This window comes from the organism of the source record quoted next, unplaced genomic scaffold (assembly GCF_019419815.1).
Source record: "Pyrus x bretschneideri cultivar Hongxiangsu unplaced genomic scaffold, Pyrus_bretschneideri_v1 Contig25, whole genome shotgun sequence".
Classification (NCBI taxonomy): domain Eukaryota; kingdom Viridiplantae; phylum Streptophyta; class Magnoliopsida; order Rosales; family Rosaceae; genus Pyrus; species Pyrus x bretschneideri.
The window spans coordinates 4,230,988-4,251,469 of NW_025999557.1; the positions used below are offsets into that span (position 1 = coordinate 4,230,988).

Genomic DNA, 20,482 nt, shown 5'->3' on the forward strand with positions numbered 1-20,482 from the left:
TCAAGTCCTGATTCTTGTTTTCTGGGTGTTTCTCGACTGCACACCAGGTGTTTGTTTTTTGGCCTAAGCCACAGAAAGGTATTATCTCACTCAGTTTCTTTGTATACAACCATGGTTACTGCTTCGCAACTTCAAATTTTGCAATCTCCGATTACTGGGTTGATTTCCTCTGTGTCCACTTCTGTGAATGTCAAATTGGATGACTCTAATTACCTTAATTGACATTTTCAAATGGAATTAATGCTGGAGGGATATGGAATTATGGGGTTTGTTGATGGTTCGTCCCCATGTCCTCCTCATTTTGTATCTTCTTCTTCTGTTACATCTGAAGTCAGTTCTGGTGATTCATCTGCTAATGTCGAAACTGATGACTATAAAGTGTGGAAAATGCATGATCGTGCACTTATGCAGTTGATAACGGCTACACTATCCCCTGTAGTTGTTTCTTGCGCTATAGGGAGTACTAGTTCTCAGGACATTTGGACTCGTCTCAAAGACAATTTTTCGACAGTTTCAAGAACTAGTATCTTTCAGATGAAGTCTGACTTACAAAATATTAAGAAAGGCTCCAATACAATTTCTCAGTATCTGCAGAGAATCAAAGAGGCTCGCGATTATCTATCTGCTGCAGGAGTGTTCTTTGAAGATGAAGACATTGTGATTTTGGCTTTAAATGGATTACCTCCTGAATATAACACATTTCGGTGTGTCATTCGTGGAAGAGAAAAGGTCATCTCTTTGAAAGAGTTTCGATCTCAATTGCTTGCTGAGGAAGGAATTGTTGATGCAAGTAATAATGCTCAGCTGCTGTCTACAATGTTGGCTACCAGTTCTTCTACTATTGACAGGGGTTCTAGTGATCATTCTTCTGGTCTTTCTTCTAATTCTGGGCAATCCACCTATGGGTTTCGGCAAACCAACAATAAATACAAAGGCAAGGGCAAGTTTAATCAAGGCAACAGATTCAACATGCCAAGGCAGTTATATAACACTCAAACCCGAGTGCTTCCAACTCCGAGTCCAGGTCTTCTTGGTCATGCACCTCAACCAACTTATGGCAGTTATCCTGATCCTTTTAATACTTGTCAACTCTGCTATCAAGAAGGACACACTGCACCTTCCTGTCCTAATCAATTCCGGTTCAAGCCTAAGTGCTACATTTGTGGCCGACAGAATCACACGGCTCAGTATTGTTTTCACAAGGATAAAGATCATCGCCTATCACAACCACAGTTTGGCATGTTCCCTAATTCCTTTCCTCCACAATACTCTATGCAAGCAATGAACACTGTGCTTTCTCAACCCTCACAGTCAACACCTGGCATGTCCTCCGCTCCGGCTGCTTCCCCTCAAGTTTGGATTGCAGACTCCGGTGCCACCAACCATATGACTGCTGACTTCAACAATTTGACTTTGGCCACTCCTTATCCTACTTCTGAAACAGTGCACACTGCTAATGGTGAAGGTCTGAAAGTATCTCATATTGGGAGTACAATTCTCAAACCTCATCTTCATCCCATTAAGCTGAATTCTATACTATATGTGCCTAAATTGTCTCAAAACTTGTTATCTGTGCATAGACTCTGCCTTGACAACAACTGTTAGCTCATATTTGATGCATATAATTTTTGGATACAGGACAAGGCTACAGGGAGGATACTGTTCAAAGGAATTTGCAGTAATGGGCTATATTCAATACCTTCACTTGCCAATCATCATCATGCGTCTCAGAAATCGATTTTGCAACCCACAGCCTTCCTTAGTCAGCTTGTCACATCTATTATTTGGCATAGTAAACTAGGTCATCCCTCAAACCCCATTGTGTCTTTAATGCTCAGTAAAGCTAACATACCTTGTACAAAATCATCATTACCTGTGTTGTGTCAAAGTTGCTTAGAAGGCAAGTTTAGCAAACTGCCCTTTCATTGTAGTGTCAATAAGGCTGATAAACCTTTTGAAGTTGTTCATAGTGACATTTGGGGGCCAGCACCATGTATTTCTGCTGATTGTTTTCGATATTATGTAACATTCATTGATGAATGTACTCGGTTTTGTTGGCTGTTTCCTCTCATCAATAAATCAGATTTGTTTGACACATTTGTTGGTTTTTATTCATTTGTGTTGAACCAATTTTCTGTTTCCCTTCAATTGTTACAAAGTGATGGGGGTGGGGAATACCTTAGTCACAGATTTCAAAGGTTTCTTAAAGACAAAGGCATTTCTCATCAAATTTCTTGTCCTTATACCCCTGAGCAAAACGGTTTAGCAGAAAGGAAACATAGACACTTGGTAGAAACCACAATTACACTTCTCCAAACTGCTCAATTGCCATCCCGGTTTTGGTCATTTGGTTGTCAAACTGCTAACTATCTCATCAATAGGATGCCCTCTGCAACTTTGCAGAATAAGTCCTCTTTTGAGCTTTTGTTTGGGGATTTACCTGTCCTTTCACACTTAGGGGTTTTCGGGTGTACCTGTTATCCTCTTCTTAAGCCTTACAACAATACTAAATTGCAACCAAAAACAGCCAAATGTGTTTTTCTTGGGTATGCCTCTAAATATAAAGGGTATATATGTTATGAGGTGTTAAGTCAAAGATTCTACATTTCTAGACATGTGATCTTTGATGAGACAGAGTTTCCTTATTCAGCCTTATTGACATCAGTTCATTCTTTCCATAAGTCATCTACACAGTCTTCTACAGCAACCCCTTTTACACATCCATTCCCTATCACTAATAGTCTTAATGAATTAGTTACATTCCCATCTCATTCATCATCACATACATCTTCTATACCTGTGTCACCAAGTTTATCATCTCATAGTCCTGCTGTTACACCATTACATCCTTCTGTTTCCACTCCTCCTTCGTTAGTACCCTCACAACCAGTCACCTCAAATTCTGTTCCTCAGTCCATTATTGCAGCTGCAAATTCCTATCCTGAGATCCCTGTGGCATTTGATTTTAGTCCTGATAGTCTACAAGTTGTATTACCAATACCTCCCCTCAATTTACATCCTATGCAAACAAGGAGTAAAAGTGGAATTGTTAAAAAGAAGGTACTTTTGACCACATTTGATGAGTCTCCACCTGTTGATCTTTCTTTGGTGGAACCTGCTACTTACAAATCTGCACTCAATGTTCCAGTTTGGTTCAATGCTATGACAGAAGAACTAGATGCATTGTATAAACAAGGGACATGGAGTTTGGTTCCTTTACCACCTCAAAAGAACTTAGTGGGATGCAAATGGGTCTTCAAGGTCAAAAAGCATTCTGATGGATCTATAGCTCGGCATAAAGCTCGGTTGGTCGCAAAAGGGTTTAGCCAAGAACCTGGTTTAGACTATGGCGAAACCTTCAGTCCTGTAGTAAAGCCAACTACTGTCAGGTTAGTTTTGGCATTAGCAGCTCAATTTGATTGGCGCCTTCGATAACTTGATGTCAAAAACGCTTTTTTGCATGGTGTTCTTCAAGATGAGGTATATATGGCTTAACCTCATGGGTTTGTAGATGCTAAACAACCTGAATTAATGTGTAAGTTACACAAGTCCCTCTATGGGTTGAAACAAGCCCCTCGGGCTTGGAATGAAAGATTTACTGCATTTCTACCTTCTCTGGGGTTTCAACATACATATTCTGATTCTTCTCTTTTTGTCAAGCATGCTGGTGAATCTGTTGTGATTTTATTGTTGTATGTTGATGATATAATCATCACAGGGAGTAGTTTTGCAGCAATTACACAGGTCATTCACTATCTCACAACTGAGTTTGATATCAAGGATTTGGGCATTCTCCATTTTTTCTTGGGTATTCAGATTACTAGGTGTCCCAATGGTCTGTTCTTATCACAGACTAAATACATACGGGATCTGCTGCATAAAACAGAAATGCTTGATTCTAAAGCTTGTGATACTCCCTGTCTCCCTTATAATCGGCTCTTGAAGGATGATGGTCAGACCTATAACAATCCAACCATGTACAGGAGTATAGTCGGGGCTCTTCAGTATCTTACATTTACTAGGCCCGATATTGCCTTTTCTGTTCATCATGTGTGCCAGTTTATGCAAGCACCAATGCAGTCTCATTTTACAGCAATGAAGAGGATCTTAAGGTACTTAAAAGGGACTATGCATCTGGGGCTCACATATTCCAAGGGTGATTTACATCTCAAATCTTTTAGTGATGCTGACTGGGCAGGGGATCCTAATGATAGGAGGTCTACAACCGGTTTAGTTGTCTTTTTAGGTACCAATCCCATCTCTTGGTCATCTAAGAAACAACAAACTGTTTCTCGTTCATCTACTGAAGCTGAATATCGGGCCCTCTCTTCCACGGCTGCTGAGTTGGACTGGATCCAACAACTTCTGGCTTTTTTGAAGGTTTCTGTTCGTTCTTCTCCTGTGTTGTTTTGTGATAATCTTTCAGCAATTGCCTTATCCTTCAATCCAGTCCAACATCAGCGCACTAAGCATATTGAGATAGATGTTCATTTTGTTCGCAAAAGGGTTGCCAAGAATAAATTGATTGTTCAATTTGTGTCTTCTCAAGAACAATTTGCGGATATTCTCACAAAAGGATTGAGTGCTCCTTTGTTTAAGTTTCATTGTACCAATCTCATGCTTGGCGGTTCCAAGCATGAGATTGTGGGGGGATGTTAGAAGTATAAGAATATAAGGCTGAGATGATGCCACATGTAAACATATTAGCTTGTCTGTTATATTGGTTAGAAGAGTCGGTTTGCTAAGAGTATAAATACTTCATCTTGTAATAGCTTCCTTAATAAGCAGAAGATAATAATACATCATAATTTTTCCTCTGAATTCTCTCTACAATCCTCTTTCTCTTTCTCTTTCTCTCTCTCTCTTTCTCTCTATCTGCATTGAATCTGAGATACTGGGTTAACATTATCAGCCTCATCTTTCGCCATTTCCCTCGCCAAAGTCAATTCACCTTGGCGAGTAAGTTCTTCCATGAACTTTGCATAATCATTCTTGGAAGCACCCCTTTTTCTCTTTGAAGCCTTCTTACCTTCAGGCCTAATTGGATAACGGGTCGAACCCGACGCTTGTTCAGGGAGGGGCGTTTCGGGCACTTCTTCTGCATCATCTTCATGAACATGATCGGGTGTAGAGTGTAGAGGGGTGCTGTTCATGTGCACTTCTGGACCGACTGGCACAACTCTAAATTTAGGACAATCTTTGACAATATTCCAACATTCTCACCAGTTGAATGATTTATTTTTGCTTTTGGTTTTGGCAGCGTACCAAGCTTGTGCTTGAAGTTCCTACACAATAAAAATAAGTAACAAATAAATAATTATAATGAAAATAAGTAACAAATAAATAATTATAATGAAAATAAGTAACAAATAAATAATACAAATAATAAATAATAAATAACAAATAAATAATACAAACAATAAATAATAAATTATGACGGTAACAAATAAATAATACAAATAATAAATAATAAATAACAAATAAATAATACAAACAATAAATAATAAATTTTGACGGTAACAAATAAATAATACACACAATAAATAATAAATTTTTTACGTAACAATTAAATAATACAAACAATAAATAATAAATTATGTAGGTAACAAATAAATAATACAAACAAATAATTATAATGTAAATTTGGGTATCAAATAAATAATATATTGTTACCTGAACCGAGTAATTTTCCCCACTTCGAATATTACTACTAGCTTGTGCCAAGGCGTCTCTCCACGTACTAAACGATTGGCTAAGTAATTTCCAACGATTGGACATCGATTCTTTGGTTCTTTTCCCACCAATTTTCTCAAGAAAATTGGTATGAATAAGACTCCACATTTCTCGCAACTGCATCTCATTACCCGTAAGCGAACTATGAGTAACTTCAACCCAGCTAGTACACAACGCAACATATTCAATAAGCGACCAATTCGTACCTGCACCAGTGGTCATTTTGTTGAAAAAAAAAAATTCAAACTTTGAGACAAAGAAAGGAATGTGATTGAAAGTAATTGAGAAAATATGAAATTGTTGTGTAAGGTAGATGATAATGAGAAGGTATTTATAGAAAAGTAAAAACAATTTTTTTCACAATTTTTTCAGATTTTTCATTTTTTTTTTTTTGAATTTATTTGAATTTTTTACAATTTTTTTTTAATTTTTATTCAATTAATTAATCTCTGCCGTTGGATATAAAAAAATTTGAATTTCAACACTCCAGATTGTGCCACGTGTCACAACGGTAACTTTTCAGATTTTTAAAACTATTTTTTCTTTTATTTTTTTATTTATAAAGCATTTTAATATCCATCGTTGATCTAAGATCGAACGGTGGATATTAAATCTGACTTAATTTTTTTTTTTTTTTTACCGTTGAGATCGAACGGTCCACATTAAGTGGCCGTTAAGATCTAACGCACCGTGGGAAGCCACGCGGCTCCCCAACTGTAACTGACACTTTCTTTTTTTTCTTCTGATTTTTGTGTCGGCGATGCGCCCCCATGCGTGGGTGGGGTGCACGCGCCTGACACAAAAAAAATAAAATATTGCGCTGACGCCACTCTGGTGTCAGCCTGACGTCACGCCCACCTCGGGCTCTCGGGCTGGCAATCCCTCACGGGCCCGGAGCTCGGGCCTCCCTCTTCCATCGGGCTCGCCCACGCTGGAGCGACGCCACCGGCCCTCGGGCCATTGTTTTGGACCCCTTCCCCCGAGCAAAACCCAACGCTGGGATTGCTCTAAAAATATGTCTATACAATGACATGTCGGACATGGTGGTGTAATTCGTTAAGTCACGAATGCGTATACGAACTTGATTTTGTTGTCGGCACAGAGAGTTCGAGATAGAGTATCAATGAAATGGATCCATTTCATGGGATCTTAAAAAATCCTCACATCCTAACTATTCATTGTATATTATGCGGTCAATTTTCGTTAGGTATTATTTATATTAATTTTAAATAAAAAATGTCAAATGATTTATGATCGCACAATACACGATAAACAGTTAAGATCTGAGAATTTCTAGGATTCTCGCGAAATGGATCCGGATGGGATCCAATTCCGAGTATCATTACACAGCCCCTACGCTATGCCGCCCGCCAGAACACCAGAATGGACCCCACCTCTACACCCGGCTGGGGCGGGGCATGTATTGGCTGTTTATTTTACTTTTTTTAGTAAAAAGCTGTTTATATTTTTGTTTGGTCTTGGCTATTTATTCTCTGTGGGACCAATGCAACCGTTTTCAACTTCTTCGACGTAATATTGTTATTAAAAAAATACAGAATTTACAATTAAAAATATTTTGTATCCCTTCCTGAATCCTGACCGTCCCTTCTTCCTGGATCCTGTGGGTGAGTGCACTAACATAAAGGAACACGTGGGTCCCCAAAAAGGTAGAATTATGGAATTAGTGTGGTCTACCATCCACTTGATCAGCAACCCGAATACCTTGGGAAGCAAGAAAAAGGAAGCTTTCTGATATTGTGAGCGTCTTTAAACGTTCAGGGGCCCGGAAATCAAAAATTCAAATTATATTATGTTAAAATTTTATTTGACGGTTGATATGATGAATTGAATACGAATGTTTTATCTGTTTTTTTTTTTTTTAATGGATGTATCAAAATATTTATTTTATTATTTATATTGGGCTCCATAGTTATATTAATTTTAAATTGTTTTACTTTTGTTCTATTAGTAGTCAATGAGACTCATCCATTAAAAATTGAATATAGTTAACTTCTTCTTTGTTTGCTGCAAAAAGAAGATAGCTATAAAGAAAAGAATCAAATGATTCAGCTGCCACATCATACATGGCATCTTCATTGGAGCACGCCTAAATGTTTTTTAGTTATATTTAGCATATTTAAAATCTTCTTTAGAGATGGTCTAAAAGTTGTATAAATTACCTGGTATATAAACCGTGGAGTACGTTTCATGAATTTCTCCTCCCTCTTTCTCTCCCTCTCTCAATTATATGAAATTGTCTGTACAAAATTTGACCTGATTTGGTGCGTTCGTTGTTGAGCAGGACTAAGGCTCACACTCAGACTCACAGCACTGAGAACAAAGAGAAACGAGGTCGACCTGCCGATGATTTCAAAGAAATGAGGTCGACCAGCGTTGGACCTTCCGCGACCCTGCCGCAGAAACTCGCCGGTTTCTCACCTTGATTGGTACTTCTTCCCCAGCTAATTACGAATATAACCATTGGAAACGCCATTAGAATTTCTCCACTAGTTAATAAATAGTTGAGTTGGTAGTTTTGTATTTTCCACTGTTTCGTTATAATCTTATTTACTTGTGTGCTGGATGGCATCTGTCCTGGTTCAAATTTGTTAACTGGTTTTCAAGTTCTAGCTTCTGGGGTAAAATTTCTTAATTTCACTAGATTTACTATCCTGTTTATTTGCGTCTTTTCCTGCCCCAAGTCTGCCTGTTGATTTATGCTGGTTTGGATGATATGTACAAAAGAGGACTTGATTCTAAATTCCCTTTTTCTGAATATGCCAGGAAGTATTTGAACACAACGGACGAGATATAACTCTTGCCATCATGAAGAATTACCCGTTACTTCTATGTAAGTTCATGGATGACAAAGTAAAAGTACCATCACTGATTGAATATATCGTGCGTATGAATATTGAGCTATATTCCTGAAGACACATGAGCAAATGCTTAACTGTGTTTTTTCGTTGCTTGTTATATGGTATTTCTTCACAAATTAGAACTGTCCTTCAACTCATCAAGGAGACATTTTTATATACATGGTGAGAGTGAGGCACTGAGATCTTGCGTAAATGCTATCAACCTTTTGTTAAACCAATCAAATGTCTAGTATATAATATATAACAATTGCACAGTTTTTATTTCAAATGGAAAAAACTCAACGACAAATACAATATATCAAAACATAAACACTTAATGAAATTGTATATAAAATCACAAATCACTTACTTGTTTCTTGAAGATAGAGGCTTGCAGAAGCAATTTCCAAACACAGAAATTCGTCCCTACACCAGTGCAGCAGTTCAATGGACGTCTATTTGCAGGATACAACTATCTAATCCAAGTTCTTGCACTCGAACTTGGATTCTTGGCGAATTGGTTGTGGTGTTTCTTTGAGAAGTATGAAGGATTTGATGGAAATTGTTATTTTTGTTTCTGATCCAACAACCATATATATAATGGCGTAAATGAGCAGTTGAAACCGTTCATATTTATCTTTAAGAACGGTTGTAACCGTTCATGTGATCAATTTTATCCTTTCGGAAAAAATTGAATGCAAAAATCAAAAAAGTAAAAATGATACTTAAGTTTTTTGTCCATCCGAGCCCCATGGGCAAATCTTTAACATTTAATATATGCACCCAAACCCTTTAAGTCTAAAACCCAAGGTCTAGGACTTTAGCTTAATTCATTTTAAACTATAAGTGAGTGAACTCAGTTATAAAGATGTAGTGTTAAAGTTGTTTGGGCGATGTGGGACTAGCAGTCCCACATAACAAGAAGTTCCAACACCTTTGTTCCACGGAGAGTCAAGGTGAACTAAAAGATTTTGTTCGTAGTACATTAAAGGAACTTCATAACGAGCTTATTGCCAAACCTAAATCTGCAATGAAAGAAGATACCAATAACTTGCTAACTGTCTATTGTTAAAAAAAAAATTGATGATGATAACTGTCTCCTTCACAATAACTTCATTCTAGGTATATAGTTCGGATTGCATTGAATAGTGGAGAATTCAGTTCTAGTCTAATGAAATATTTGCTGTGTTTAAGGTTTGTGTTCTGCTATCGGAGTTGTGGTTTATGTTTTTGCTTCAACAAATCTGTAAAGGTTGCCAGATGCGTCCATTCTTAAACAGTTTTGGAACCCTTGTGTTCAACATCACCATAATTCAGGTTAGTAATTCGTTTTTTCGTTCACAATAACTTCATTCTAGGTATATAGTTCGGATTGCATTGAATAATGGAAAATTCAGTTCTAGTCTAATGAAATATTTGCTGTGTTTAAGGTTTGTGTTCTGCTATCAGAGTTGTGGTTTATGTTTTTGCTTCAACAAATCTGTAAATGTCGCCAGATGCGTCCATTCTTAAACAGTTTTGGAACCTTTGTGTGCGACATCGCCGTAATTCAGGTTAGTATTTTGTTCTTAATCTCCTCTCTGTAGCTAAAAGTAATATGTTCAAGTTCTAATTTCATGTAAGATCGGACTTGTAACTTTCTTCTTCTTTTTCTTAAGTTAAAAATGACATGTTGTTTAATTATCTCAGAGTATCAGCGGCACAAAAACATATTTGGATGTAGAAAATGTACTCAAGTTTTTCAGTCACAAGTTTTTTTCAAAACTACTTGTAGGTTTCTCTCTTGTGTTCAGTTTCAAATCTTTGATGTGTTTTGAGTTGATTGCTAACTCTGTGCTTATCCCTCCACAGCTTGCAATTTCACTGGCAACAAAAGCAGCTTCGTTTGCCCGGGAACTCAGTCGATAAGATCGGATTTATGCTTTATGCAAGAGCGCTGTGCTCTGCTGGAGGAGGAGAATCGAAGGCTCTGAGACTGGCTGGATAAAGGGTTGAGGCCTGAGGAAGATGATCTGGTGAGGCTTCAGTTGGAGGCACTGCTAGCTGAGAAGTCAAGACTAGCAAATGAAAATTCAAACCTGGTTAGAGAAAATCAATGCCTCAACCAGGTTGTGGAGTACCACCAGCTCACCTCCCAAGACCTCTCTGCTTCATTTGAACAAGTTGTACAAGGGTGGTTAGAGAAAATTAAGTATCGCAGATGTAAATTTTGATGCCATTGACTTCTATCTGTGATTTCACTGATTTACCAGAAACATAAGTACATGATCTCAATGGAAATTATGTTATTGCTTTACTTTGTTTCTCCGAACTTTGTTGCCCTACTCAAATTATATGTTCAGGTGATTCCAATAGAAAATATGCAATATTTCAAACCAAAACCGTTGGTTCTTCACTACTTGGCATCATGTTTGCATATGGAACAATGCAACCATTCACACATATTTTCATTCACATATTAAAATTAAAAATCTTGTAAATTAATATTATAATACATAATTTTCAACAAATTCTTCATTACAGGCCACAAAAGTTACAATTCAGCATTCAAGCAAGGAAACATACATCACACGGATACGGATAACCAAGTGATAAATATTAACAACCAACCTAAGTTAAGCTTCAATGTTTAAAGCTACTACCTACTGGTTTCCAAGCTAACACAGGTTTCATGGTTTACCAAAATACTTGCTAAGCCAATACAACCATTAGGACTGCTTCTTCCTCTTGATGCAGACTTGCGATCTTGAGCAGAATCCTGGAACCCAGCTTCATTCGTCATGACCTAATTGAAGACGTTATGATAAAGGCACGATGGTGGCTGATCTCTCTGCAGTACCCGCCCTACAATTAAAAAGTAAATTAAATATAAGCACAACTTTTATTTAAAAAAAGAAATGTTACAATTTATTACATTTTTTTGGTAATAATAATTAACAAATTTTAAATTATGATTTTTACCTCTAACAACTCCACCACAAAAACGATCAAAAACGCAGGCTTGGTTGAGTTGTAACATTGTATGTTGGAAGGCATGTGCTAATTCCCCGATGATCTGTTAGATACTGCATGTTTATACTACAAATAAACCAACAAAATAATAAGTATTTTATATTTACAAAAATACTAATATTTTCTATATAATTAGTACGTTATATTCTCAATAATAATAATAATAATAATTTCCATATATAAATACAAAAGCAATACCAAGGTTTTATGTTCAATTCTCGTCAAAAGCAAATTTGAACTATGTTATCGCTAGTCCATTATGAAGGTTAACCCATAGATAACATCGTTTGTTTAAAAAAAAAAAAAAAAAATACCACAAAAACGAAGTTCATAGTTCGAACAAAATTCTTAAAACTTACTATTCTTCTCCTGTACCAAGAGCCATAGCACTATCACTCGTCGTAAATGATTCACCTGCGATCACTCGAAACATTTGGGGATGTGGACTTGTATTGTCCCATCCCAAAATAAGGCTGCACACTGCGACACGGGGACTAACAAACTGATAGGCTAGATTAGCCGCTAGCTCCACCTTGTGCGACTCCTCAGGTATTGTTGAAAACTATCACCATCCAATTGAAAATCAATATATATATAATTTTGAGTAGAAGAAAAAGAAATTGAGAGTTTTTAGTTACCTCTCTTATTATCCGTTGACACATACGCTCCCATGGCATCCTAAATCCAGCCATTGTAATATAAATGTTTCGACTTATTTGATAGAACTTGTTATAATTAAGATCAGTCACATGTCCAGTCCGGGCATCGGTCAACTTTGAATCAACTCCAACACAAATAAAATTTCCCCAGCGGTAAGCAATATTAATGGTGCCATGTTCATAGCATGAAACACCTGCACCACAAATAAGGAAGGAGGGATTTATGGGTGAAAAACTTTTGTGCTCCTAATTATGGAGAAAAAGAACATAAAAGAATACAAACAATGACATCCACGAAGTGAAACAGAGTTCGGAAGGAGTGAAACCTTTTGCACCAGATTGGGAGCCATTGGGCTCCTGAGGAATCAAGTGTTCGTACTCTAATGGTCTTACCACATGCCTGATCTCCGGTGGTAGAAGCTGGTGTCTGCAACATAGAGAAAATTAACCTAATTCAAAGAGATTTTGAAAAAAACAGTAAACAAGGAACTATTAATTTTGATGAGTTCCAAAAACAGTGCAGTCACCTTAGTAGTAGCTGTTTAACCAGGTCAGTTTCAGATATAGCTACGGAAATGTCAATGTCGCCAGAAAGAGTAATCATTTGACTTGAAAATCTTCTAGTGAATCGACCGAGACTTGGAACATTAGCATCAATCTCATGAAGATTTTTCAATGCATGGACAAAAGCGATTCTTACCCAAGCCCTCTTAGAAGCAAAACAGGGCGAAAATAAATGAGGTTTGTCCAACACGAGTACAAAGGGAAAAAAACTTAAGCCAACGGATCAAGAATCCCAAGCTTACCTTGTCCTTCAATGCCAATCCAATATACTGTAAGTATACATCCTGCAAAAACAGTGATGGATAGGAAATAATCCACACGCCTTGTGACTCTGTGCAAGAAATCCAAATATTTGGATCGATCTCACGATAGCGATAGCAATGCACAAACAACCTACAATGATGGATTAAACTGTGAAAAAGAACTAAAGGATTATGATAAAACAGGAACTTTATGAAATCATATCAGTTTTCTTTGCTTCTTACTTATGATGCTGAGTCAGAATATCCTACCCTTTTGGTATCTTGCACATCATCTGCTCTAATGTAGTTATCTTGCCGTTAGTCATTGAGAGCCTCTTGTTCAGTGATTCCACACGATGTCCCTCAGTTTCTATCTTTTGTTCAGCGTTGAATTGTATACGAGTAGTTTCTCGCCTGGTAGCAAGTGTGTTGGCAACAGATATAAATGATGTGATCAGCTGCAGAGCCCTCCAAGTAGCAGCTTGACGATAAGTTCTTGGACCATGGCATCCTAAATGCAGCCATCAGCCATAGTACCCTTGAAAAAGTCTACAATAGCAACATATGTTGTACCATGGCATCCTAAATGCAGCCATCAGCCATAGTACCCTTGAAAAAGTCTACAATAGCAACATATGTTGTACCATGGCATCCTAAATCCAGGCAGCCATAGTACCCTTGAAAAAGTTTTCACTTTTGCAAAACATATGTTGCTATTGTACCCTTGAAAAATTTTTAAGTTTCACTTTTGCAGCACCTATTAGTAATATTACTTCATTCTCTCTCAAAACCTCAACACCTCGTCTGAGTTTTGCTAAAGTCTTTGCTCCACCGCCGGAATGCCTCTATCAGGTAAACATGCGCCCCTCCATTTTTATTTTTTTGTATTATGGGATTATTTTTGTTTATTCCATTATCTGTTTCATTTCTGAATCTAAATCATTCATTGACTGTTGGGACAGGAGTTTTGAACGAGGAGAAACCCAAGGGATCCAAGGTGTGCTCGCTGAAGCCACACCTTCTCTGGTAGTTGCACAACCGCAAAAGTAAAAACGAGTTGCCAAAGTTCAAAAATGAAAGAATTTAATAACTTCAAAGATAATCTTCAATGTTTATGGGATACTCTGGTCGGCGAGTGTCAACATGGACCATTGTTTGATCAGATTTTGTTAAAGTGCATGGATTATATAACTGCATTGTCACGGTTAGTGTTCAAAGGTGCGTTTATCTGTTAACTACTCTCGTTTGAATTGCCCTGTTTTATGTTAAAGCAGCAGTCCAAGAACTTATCGTCAAGCTGCTACTTGGAGGGCTCTGCAGCTGATCACATCATTTATATCTGTTGCCAACACACTTGCTACCAGGCGAGAAACTACTCGTATACAATTAAACGCTGAACAAAAGATAGAAACTGAGGGACATCGTGTGGAATCACTGAACAAGAGGCTCTCAATGACTCACGACAAGATAACTACATTAGAGCAGATGATGTGCAAGATACCAAAAGGGTAGGATATTCTGACTCAGCATCATAAGTAAGAAGCAAAGAAAACTGATATGATTTCATAAAGTTCCTGTTTTATCATAATCCTTTAGTTCTTTTTCACAGTTTAATCCATCATTGTAGGTTATTTGTGCATTGCTATCGCTATCGTGAGATCGATCCAAATATTTGGATTTCTTGCACAGAGTCACTGTTTTTGCAGGATGTATACTTACAGTATATTGGATTGGCATTGAAGGACAAGGTAAGCTTGGGATTCTTGATCCGTTGGCTTAAGTTGTTTTCCCTTGTACTCGTGTTGGACAAACCTCATTTATTTTCGCCCTGTTTTGCTTCTAAGAGGGCTGGTGCAAGAATCGCTTTTGTCCATGCATTGAAAAATCATTGTGAGATTGATGCTAATGTTCCAAGTCTCGGTCGATTCACTAGAAGATTTTCAAGTCAAATGATTACTCTTTCTGGCGACATTGACATTTCCGTAGCTATATCTGAAACTGACCTGGTTAAACAGCTACTACTAAGGTGACTGCCCTGTTTTTGGAACTCATTCAAAATTAACAGTTCCTTGTTTACTGTTTTTTTCAAAATCTCTTTGAATTAGGTTAATTTTCTCTATGTTGCAGATTCCAGCTTCAACGACCGGAGATCAGGCATGTGGTAAGACCATTAGAGTATGAACACTTGATTGCTCAGGAGCCCAATGGCTCCCAATCTGGTGCAAAAGGTTTCACTCCTTCCGAACTCTGTTTCACTTCGTGGATATGATTGTTTGTATTCTTTTATGTTCTTTTTCTCCATAATTAGGAGCACAAAAGTTTTTCACCCATAAATCCCTCCTTCCTTATTTGTGGTGCAGGTGTTTCATGCTATGAACATGGCACCATTAATATTGCTCACCGCTGGGGAAATTTTATTTGTGTTGGAGTTGATTCAAAGTTGACCGATGCCTTGACTGGACATGTGACTGATCTTACTTGCAACAAGTTCTATCGATTAAGTCATAACATATACATTACAATGGCTGGATTTAGGATGGCTTGGGAGGAAATGTGGCAATGGATAACATCAGTGGTAACTGAAAACTCTCAATTTTTATTTATTTTTACTCAAAATTATATATATTGATTTTCAATTGGATGGTGATAGTTTTCAACAATACCTAAGGAGTCGCACCGGGTGGAGCTAGCAGCTAATCTAGCCTATCAGTTTGTTAGTTCCCTTGGCACAGTGGGCAGCCTTGTTTTGGGATGGGACAACACAAGTCCACATCCGCAAATGTTTCAAGTGATCGCGGGTGAATCATTTACGACTAGTGATAATGCTATGGCTCTTGGTACATGAGAAGAATAGTAAGTTTTAAGAATTTTGTTCGAACTATGAACTTTGTTTATGTGGTATTGGTTTATATATGTATATATAGAAAACTTTGTTTTAATCCTTACAAAAGATGAGTTTTAGACTATAACCTTGTGTAAGATTAAAATCCAATTTTAATCCTTTAAACTTCATTTTAACCATCTCATTTATTAGTTATATTTTGATGTTTTATTTATCTTTTTTATTCCTATTTTAATATATTAACATTTAAATCTAATTTTCATTTCATTTATCATAATATTTTAATGTCTACATTTAGGCAACTAATTTTTATTTTTATTTTTTATAATATATGTTCCCTGTGTGCGGTTTTAATTGGTTCATCAGTCTTCCTTCTTTGGTTGAACTACACATCTCTTCCTTGTGCTGTGTTATTTTACTATGATTTTCTGCAGCCTAAATATGTCTTGGTTCTGATATGATACATTTTTGGCCTGTAGACGCTGGTGGTGTCAGGCTTAGGGACGACATTATAGCAAAAATGTTGTGACAAAGCGTGTTTTGGAGAATTAATCTGATATTTTTTTTGTGTCTTTTCCGGCCACAAGTCTGCATGTTGATTTATGTCGGTTTGCCAGGAAGTAGTTGAACACAAACTCTTGCCATGATGAAGAATTACCTGTTCCTTCTAAGTAAGTTCATTGATGACAAAACAAAAGTACCATCACTGATTGAATATACCGTACCTTCACTGATTGAAGAGGCATGAGAAGGTGGTTAACTGTGTTTTTTTGTTTGCTTGTTATATGGTATTTTTTCAAAACTTAGGACTAGTTTGGTATTGCCGTGCTTTTTAAAAAAATTGCTTCTACACTATGCTGTGAGAATAAACAGATGTAAAATAAAGTAGTTAAGTGTTTGGTAAGCTTTTTTTATAAAAGTGTTTTTAAGTGTAAGGGTGTTTGGTAAACTTTTATATAAAGCTGTTGTGACTATGTCAAATGACAAAAATGAGTATGATATTAAATATAAAATAAGAATAATTTTATTTATATTTGACAAAAAATAAAGAATAATAATTTTATTTATTAATACTCTCTCTAAAGTCTTCTCCCTTTATTTTCTCTATCTGCATCGACTAGACTTTTCCAAAAACCAAAAAAATCTTCCTGGAAGTCTCCCCCACGACCCCAATTTTCTTAGTTCTTATTTTTTCTGCTCCGTCTTCTTTTTTATTTTCATCTCCATGGATTCCGAATGCGCCAACGCCGTGACAATGCTGTCTTTGATGGGTTGTTCCTCAATCTCTCTCACTTGTCTCCCTGCATTTTTCTTCCTCATTTTCTCCGTCTGGGCAATCTGGCCTCTCCTAATTTGCAGAAATACGAAAATCCGTCTCCTGTAAGCGGTGCAATTTGGGAAATCTAGGCAAGTCCGCGATGCCAAAACCGAATCTGAATATAAGTCTGGTTATTGCCAAAAAAGATGGTGGTGTTTGTCGACGCGATTTTGTCGGCGTGGAAGTGAGAGAGGACGAACGAGAGATGGGTGAAAGGACAGAGACAGAAACGATGTCGTAGGGTATGGAATCCAAGGTCAATAACGGTGATTGTTGAAGCTGGGAGCGAACGGCGTTGTGGCGGAGTCGACGAGGACAATCTCCTAATTGAAGTTGGCGACGTCTTCCAGTTGGTATTATGGGTACTTTATTTAATTGTTTAAGGTCATTTTGGGTATTTGAAAGTTTCATTAAAGGATTCAGCGCCTTTTGCAAATTAGGTTTGCGCAGAAGCTGTGGAAGCAAAAAAAGCAAGTTTTTCAAAGCTAGCTTTTGCTATTTTTGTTTTTTGGATTTGTTTTTTCATCCAAAACTATGAAAAAAACAAACTGAAGTTGAAAGTTTACCAAACACAAAAAACTCCTATCTTTTTTTGACACCCATTTTTTTCAAAAATACCTCAGAACCAAACTAGTACTTTGTCTCAACGAAAATGCTTATATGCTTTATAATTCTGATTGCATTGAATACTGGAAACTTCAGTTCTAGTGTAGTGAAATATTTGCTGTGCTCAAGGTTTGTATTCTACTACCGGAGCCGTGGTTTCTGTTTTTGTTTCAACAAATCTGTAAAGGTTTGCCAGATGCGTCCATTCTTAAACAGTTTCGGAACCCTTGCGTGCAACAGCTCTGTATTTCACGGGTTTGTAATTTGTTCTTAATCTCCCCTCGATTGGACTTGTAATCTCTGGCCGAAAAAATAATTGGACTTGGAATCTTAGCGAACTAGATGTTTAAGTTAACTTTTTGTTATGTACCCGAATGTCATTTTTGCGTCAAGATTGTTTTATAGGAGACATTTTTCTGTATTTGTCATGTGTATATAAATGGGTGAGTCTACTGTGGTTGTGAATTTGAAGGTTTTTGTAGGAAAACAGTGGCGGAGAAACAAAACATGTGAGAGCGAGGAAGGAGGACTTATTGCTTTTGATGAGAGGGTCCGATTCCATAGCTCACTTCGCCTCAGCTCTCCAACACTTTGGATAATGCTCTTCAGGTAAAGTTCGATCCCGTCTGCAGGTAAAGATTTGAGCTTTTTACAAATTTGGTCTCAGTAAAAAATATTGTCTCAGATCTGAGTTAAAAGAGCTTAAATTGGCATTTTTTTTTTCTAGGGTACGAACATGTATTGAGTACAAACGCTTACAAATGACCCATGTGGTGTATGAGACCGATCAGACGGTGTAGAACACCGCTCAGTGTGCCATGATGATGGTATTTTTAGGTGTTCATAGTGTAGAAGAACACAAATTCGTAATGTTTGAAATTTGAAATTTGCTTATTGATTGCCTCAACGGCAGAAATTAGTTGAAACTCAGGTGGGATTTGAGCTTATGGGACTACTTTCTTTGCTGTGTTTAAATAGGGAGCCATCGATCTAGCTAAGCCACCCATATTGACAGAGATATTCCAGAGCCACCTGAGCAACTCGGAGACAGAGTAAAGAGAAGGAATCGGAAGAACAGCAGAATGCAGAAAATTCCGGTGTAAGATTGAAGAGGAAATTCGACAACAGTCATTGCTCAGATGTGCAAGGAGCAAGGACCGAATGGCGGGAAGCTGAAGAAAGCAAAAAATGTAGGTTTCTGTCTTTTGGTCGGCGTGAAATCTTTGATGGGTTTTGAGTTGATTGCTAATTGTGTGCTCAGCTCTCTACAGCTTGCAATTTCAATGGCAACAAAAGCAGCTTTGTTTGCCCAGGAACTCAAGTCGATAAGATCGGATTTATGCTTTATGCAGGTGCGCTGTGCTCTGCTGGAGGAGGAGAATCGAAGGCTCCGAGATGGGCAGTATAAAGGGTTGAGGCCTAACGAAGATGATCTGGTGAGGCTTCAGTTGGAGGCACTGCTGCTAGCTGAGAAGTCAAGGCAAGCAAATGAAAATTCGAACCTGGTTAGGGAAAATCAATGCCTCCACCAGGTTGCGGAGTATCACCAGCTCACCTGCTTCATTTGAACAAGTTGTACAATGGTTGCGCCTAGACTTTCCGTCTCCACCACGCGGACAGCAGACGAGGGAAATGGTGAAGATGGCGATGCTGCTGCTGAAAATGAAGTTTCTCAGACATCAAGAAGTAATCTTTTCGGCTTCTCTGCCTCGCTTGATGATGAGTGTTCTCATGGAGATGACTAGCGGAGTGTTCTCATGGAAAATTTCAAATGGTGGCAATCAAATACTTTTATGCTTTTTTTTCCTCCCTAATTGGGAGGAACTGAACACGGAACCATTAATTTGGGTTACATTTGGGGAGAATATATATGCTTGGGCGTCGATTCTAAACTAACCTGTGTCGTGACCAAACGTACCACCAGCTTAACCTACAACAAGTTCTTTCGATTAAGTCGGAATGTGTACCTCACCATGGCTGGTCTGAGGTCGGGCTGGGAAGAAATGTTCTGATGGCTAAAAGTGATGGTAAGTGAAAAGTCTAAACTTATATCTTATTACCTCAAGAATATATACACTGATTTTTTACTTCCACTCTGCCAGTTTTCAGATTTGCTTGATGGTCAAATGCTAGAGTTGCTTGATGGTCAAATGCTAGAGACAACACTTTGTTTAGCGTACTAGTTAGTTCGATGTCTAGCCACTAGTCCCAACCCTTAGATGTTCCGAGTCAGGTGCCGTAAATCGATTACAACTGACACTCAAACAATGGCCGTCGGGTCAAAAATAGTAAGCATCAATAACTTGGAGAAAGAATATATTTCTTTTGTTGTTTTCTTGTAAATATATGATAATAATTATGTCCTGGGTCATTATTTATGACCACGAACATAATTATTATCATATATTTATAAGAAAACAACAAAAGTAATATATTCTTCTCCCAACTGAAGTTATTGATGCTTGCTCGATTTACGGCACCTCACCCTACGGCCATTGCTTAGGCGGCAGTAATAATCGATTTACGGCACCTCACCCTACGGCCATTGCTTAAGCGGCAGTAATAATCGATTTACGGTACCTCACTCGGAACACCTGAGGGTTGGGATACGAGGCTAGACACCGAGCCACCAGCACTGGAAAACTGGT

General features: G+C 37.7%; 2 protein-coding genes and 1 long non-coding RNA gene across 6 annotated transcripts; all 3 read left to right on the forward strand.

Annotated features, from left to right (window-relative positions):
• Window positions 1-3,531: 3,531 nt before the first annotated feature.
• Window positions 3,532-4,659, forward strand: LOC125478542 (uncharacterized mitochondrial protein AtMg00810-like). Its single transcript, XM_048586798.1, has one exon. The coding sequence runs from the start codon at window positions 3,532-3,534 to the stop codon at window positions 4,657-4,659; it is 1,128 nt and encodes a 375-aa protein (XP_048442755.1).
• Window positions 4,660-14,141: 9,482 nt separating this feature from the next.
• On the forward strand, window positions 14,142-15,098 carry LOC103946487 (sister-chromatid cohesion protein 3-like). Its single transcript, XM_048586799.1, has 4 exons — window positions 14,142-14,272; window positions 14,343-14,576; window positions 14,696-14,816; window positions 14,913-15,098. Exons 1-4 carry the CDS (start codon window positions 14,142-14,144, stop codon window positions 15,096-15,098), a joined length of 672 nt encoding a protein of 223 aa, XP_048442756.1.
• Window positions 15,099-17,778: 2,680 nt separating this feature from the next.
• On the forward strand, window positions 17,779-19,632 carry LOC103957272. Of its 4 annotated transcripts, none has more exons than XR_007259364.1 (5): window positions 17,779-18,089; window positions 18,307-18,443; window positions 18,562-18,661; window positions 18,813-19,024; window positions 19,106-19,632. It is a non-coding gene; the product is annotated as an uncharacterized LOC103957272 (long non-coding RNA). The 4 variants fall into 4 exon arrangements; XR_007259363.1 differs by having other exon boundaries at window positions 18,317-18,443; window positions 19,096-19,632; XR_007259365.1 differs by having other exon boundaries at window positions 17,781-18,089; window positions 18,325-18,443.
• The last annotated feature ends 850 nt before the right edge of the window (window positions 19,633-20,482 follow it).

Bases quoted from the DNA above. Each gene is read 5' to 3' on its own strand.
- LOC125478542 (XM_048586798.1), top strand. From the start codon at position 3,532: ATGTGTAAGTTACACAAGTCCCTCTATGGGTTGAAACAAGCCCCTCGG.
- LOC103946487 (XM_048586799.1), top strand. From the start codon at position 14,142: ATGAAAGAATTTAATAACTTCAAAGATAATCTTCAATGTTTATGGGAT. The intron at 14,273-14,342 runs GTTAGTGTTCAA...ATGTTAAAGCAG, and splicing joins TATATAACTGCATTGTCACG to CAGTCCAAGAACTTATCGTC. The intron at 14,577-14,695 runs GTAGGATATTCT...CCATCATTGTAG, and splicing joins ATGTGCAAGATACCAAAAGG to GTTATTTGTGCATTGCTATC.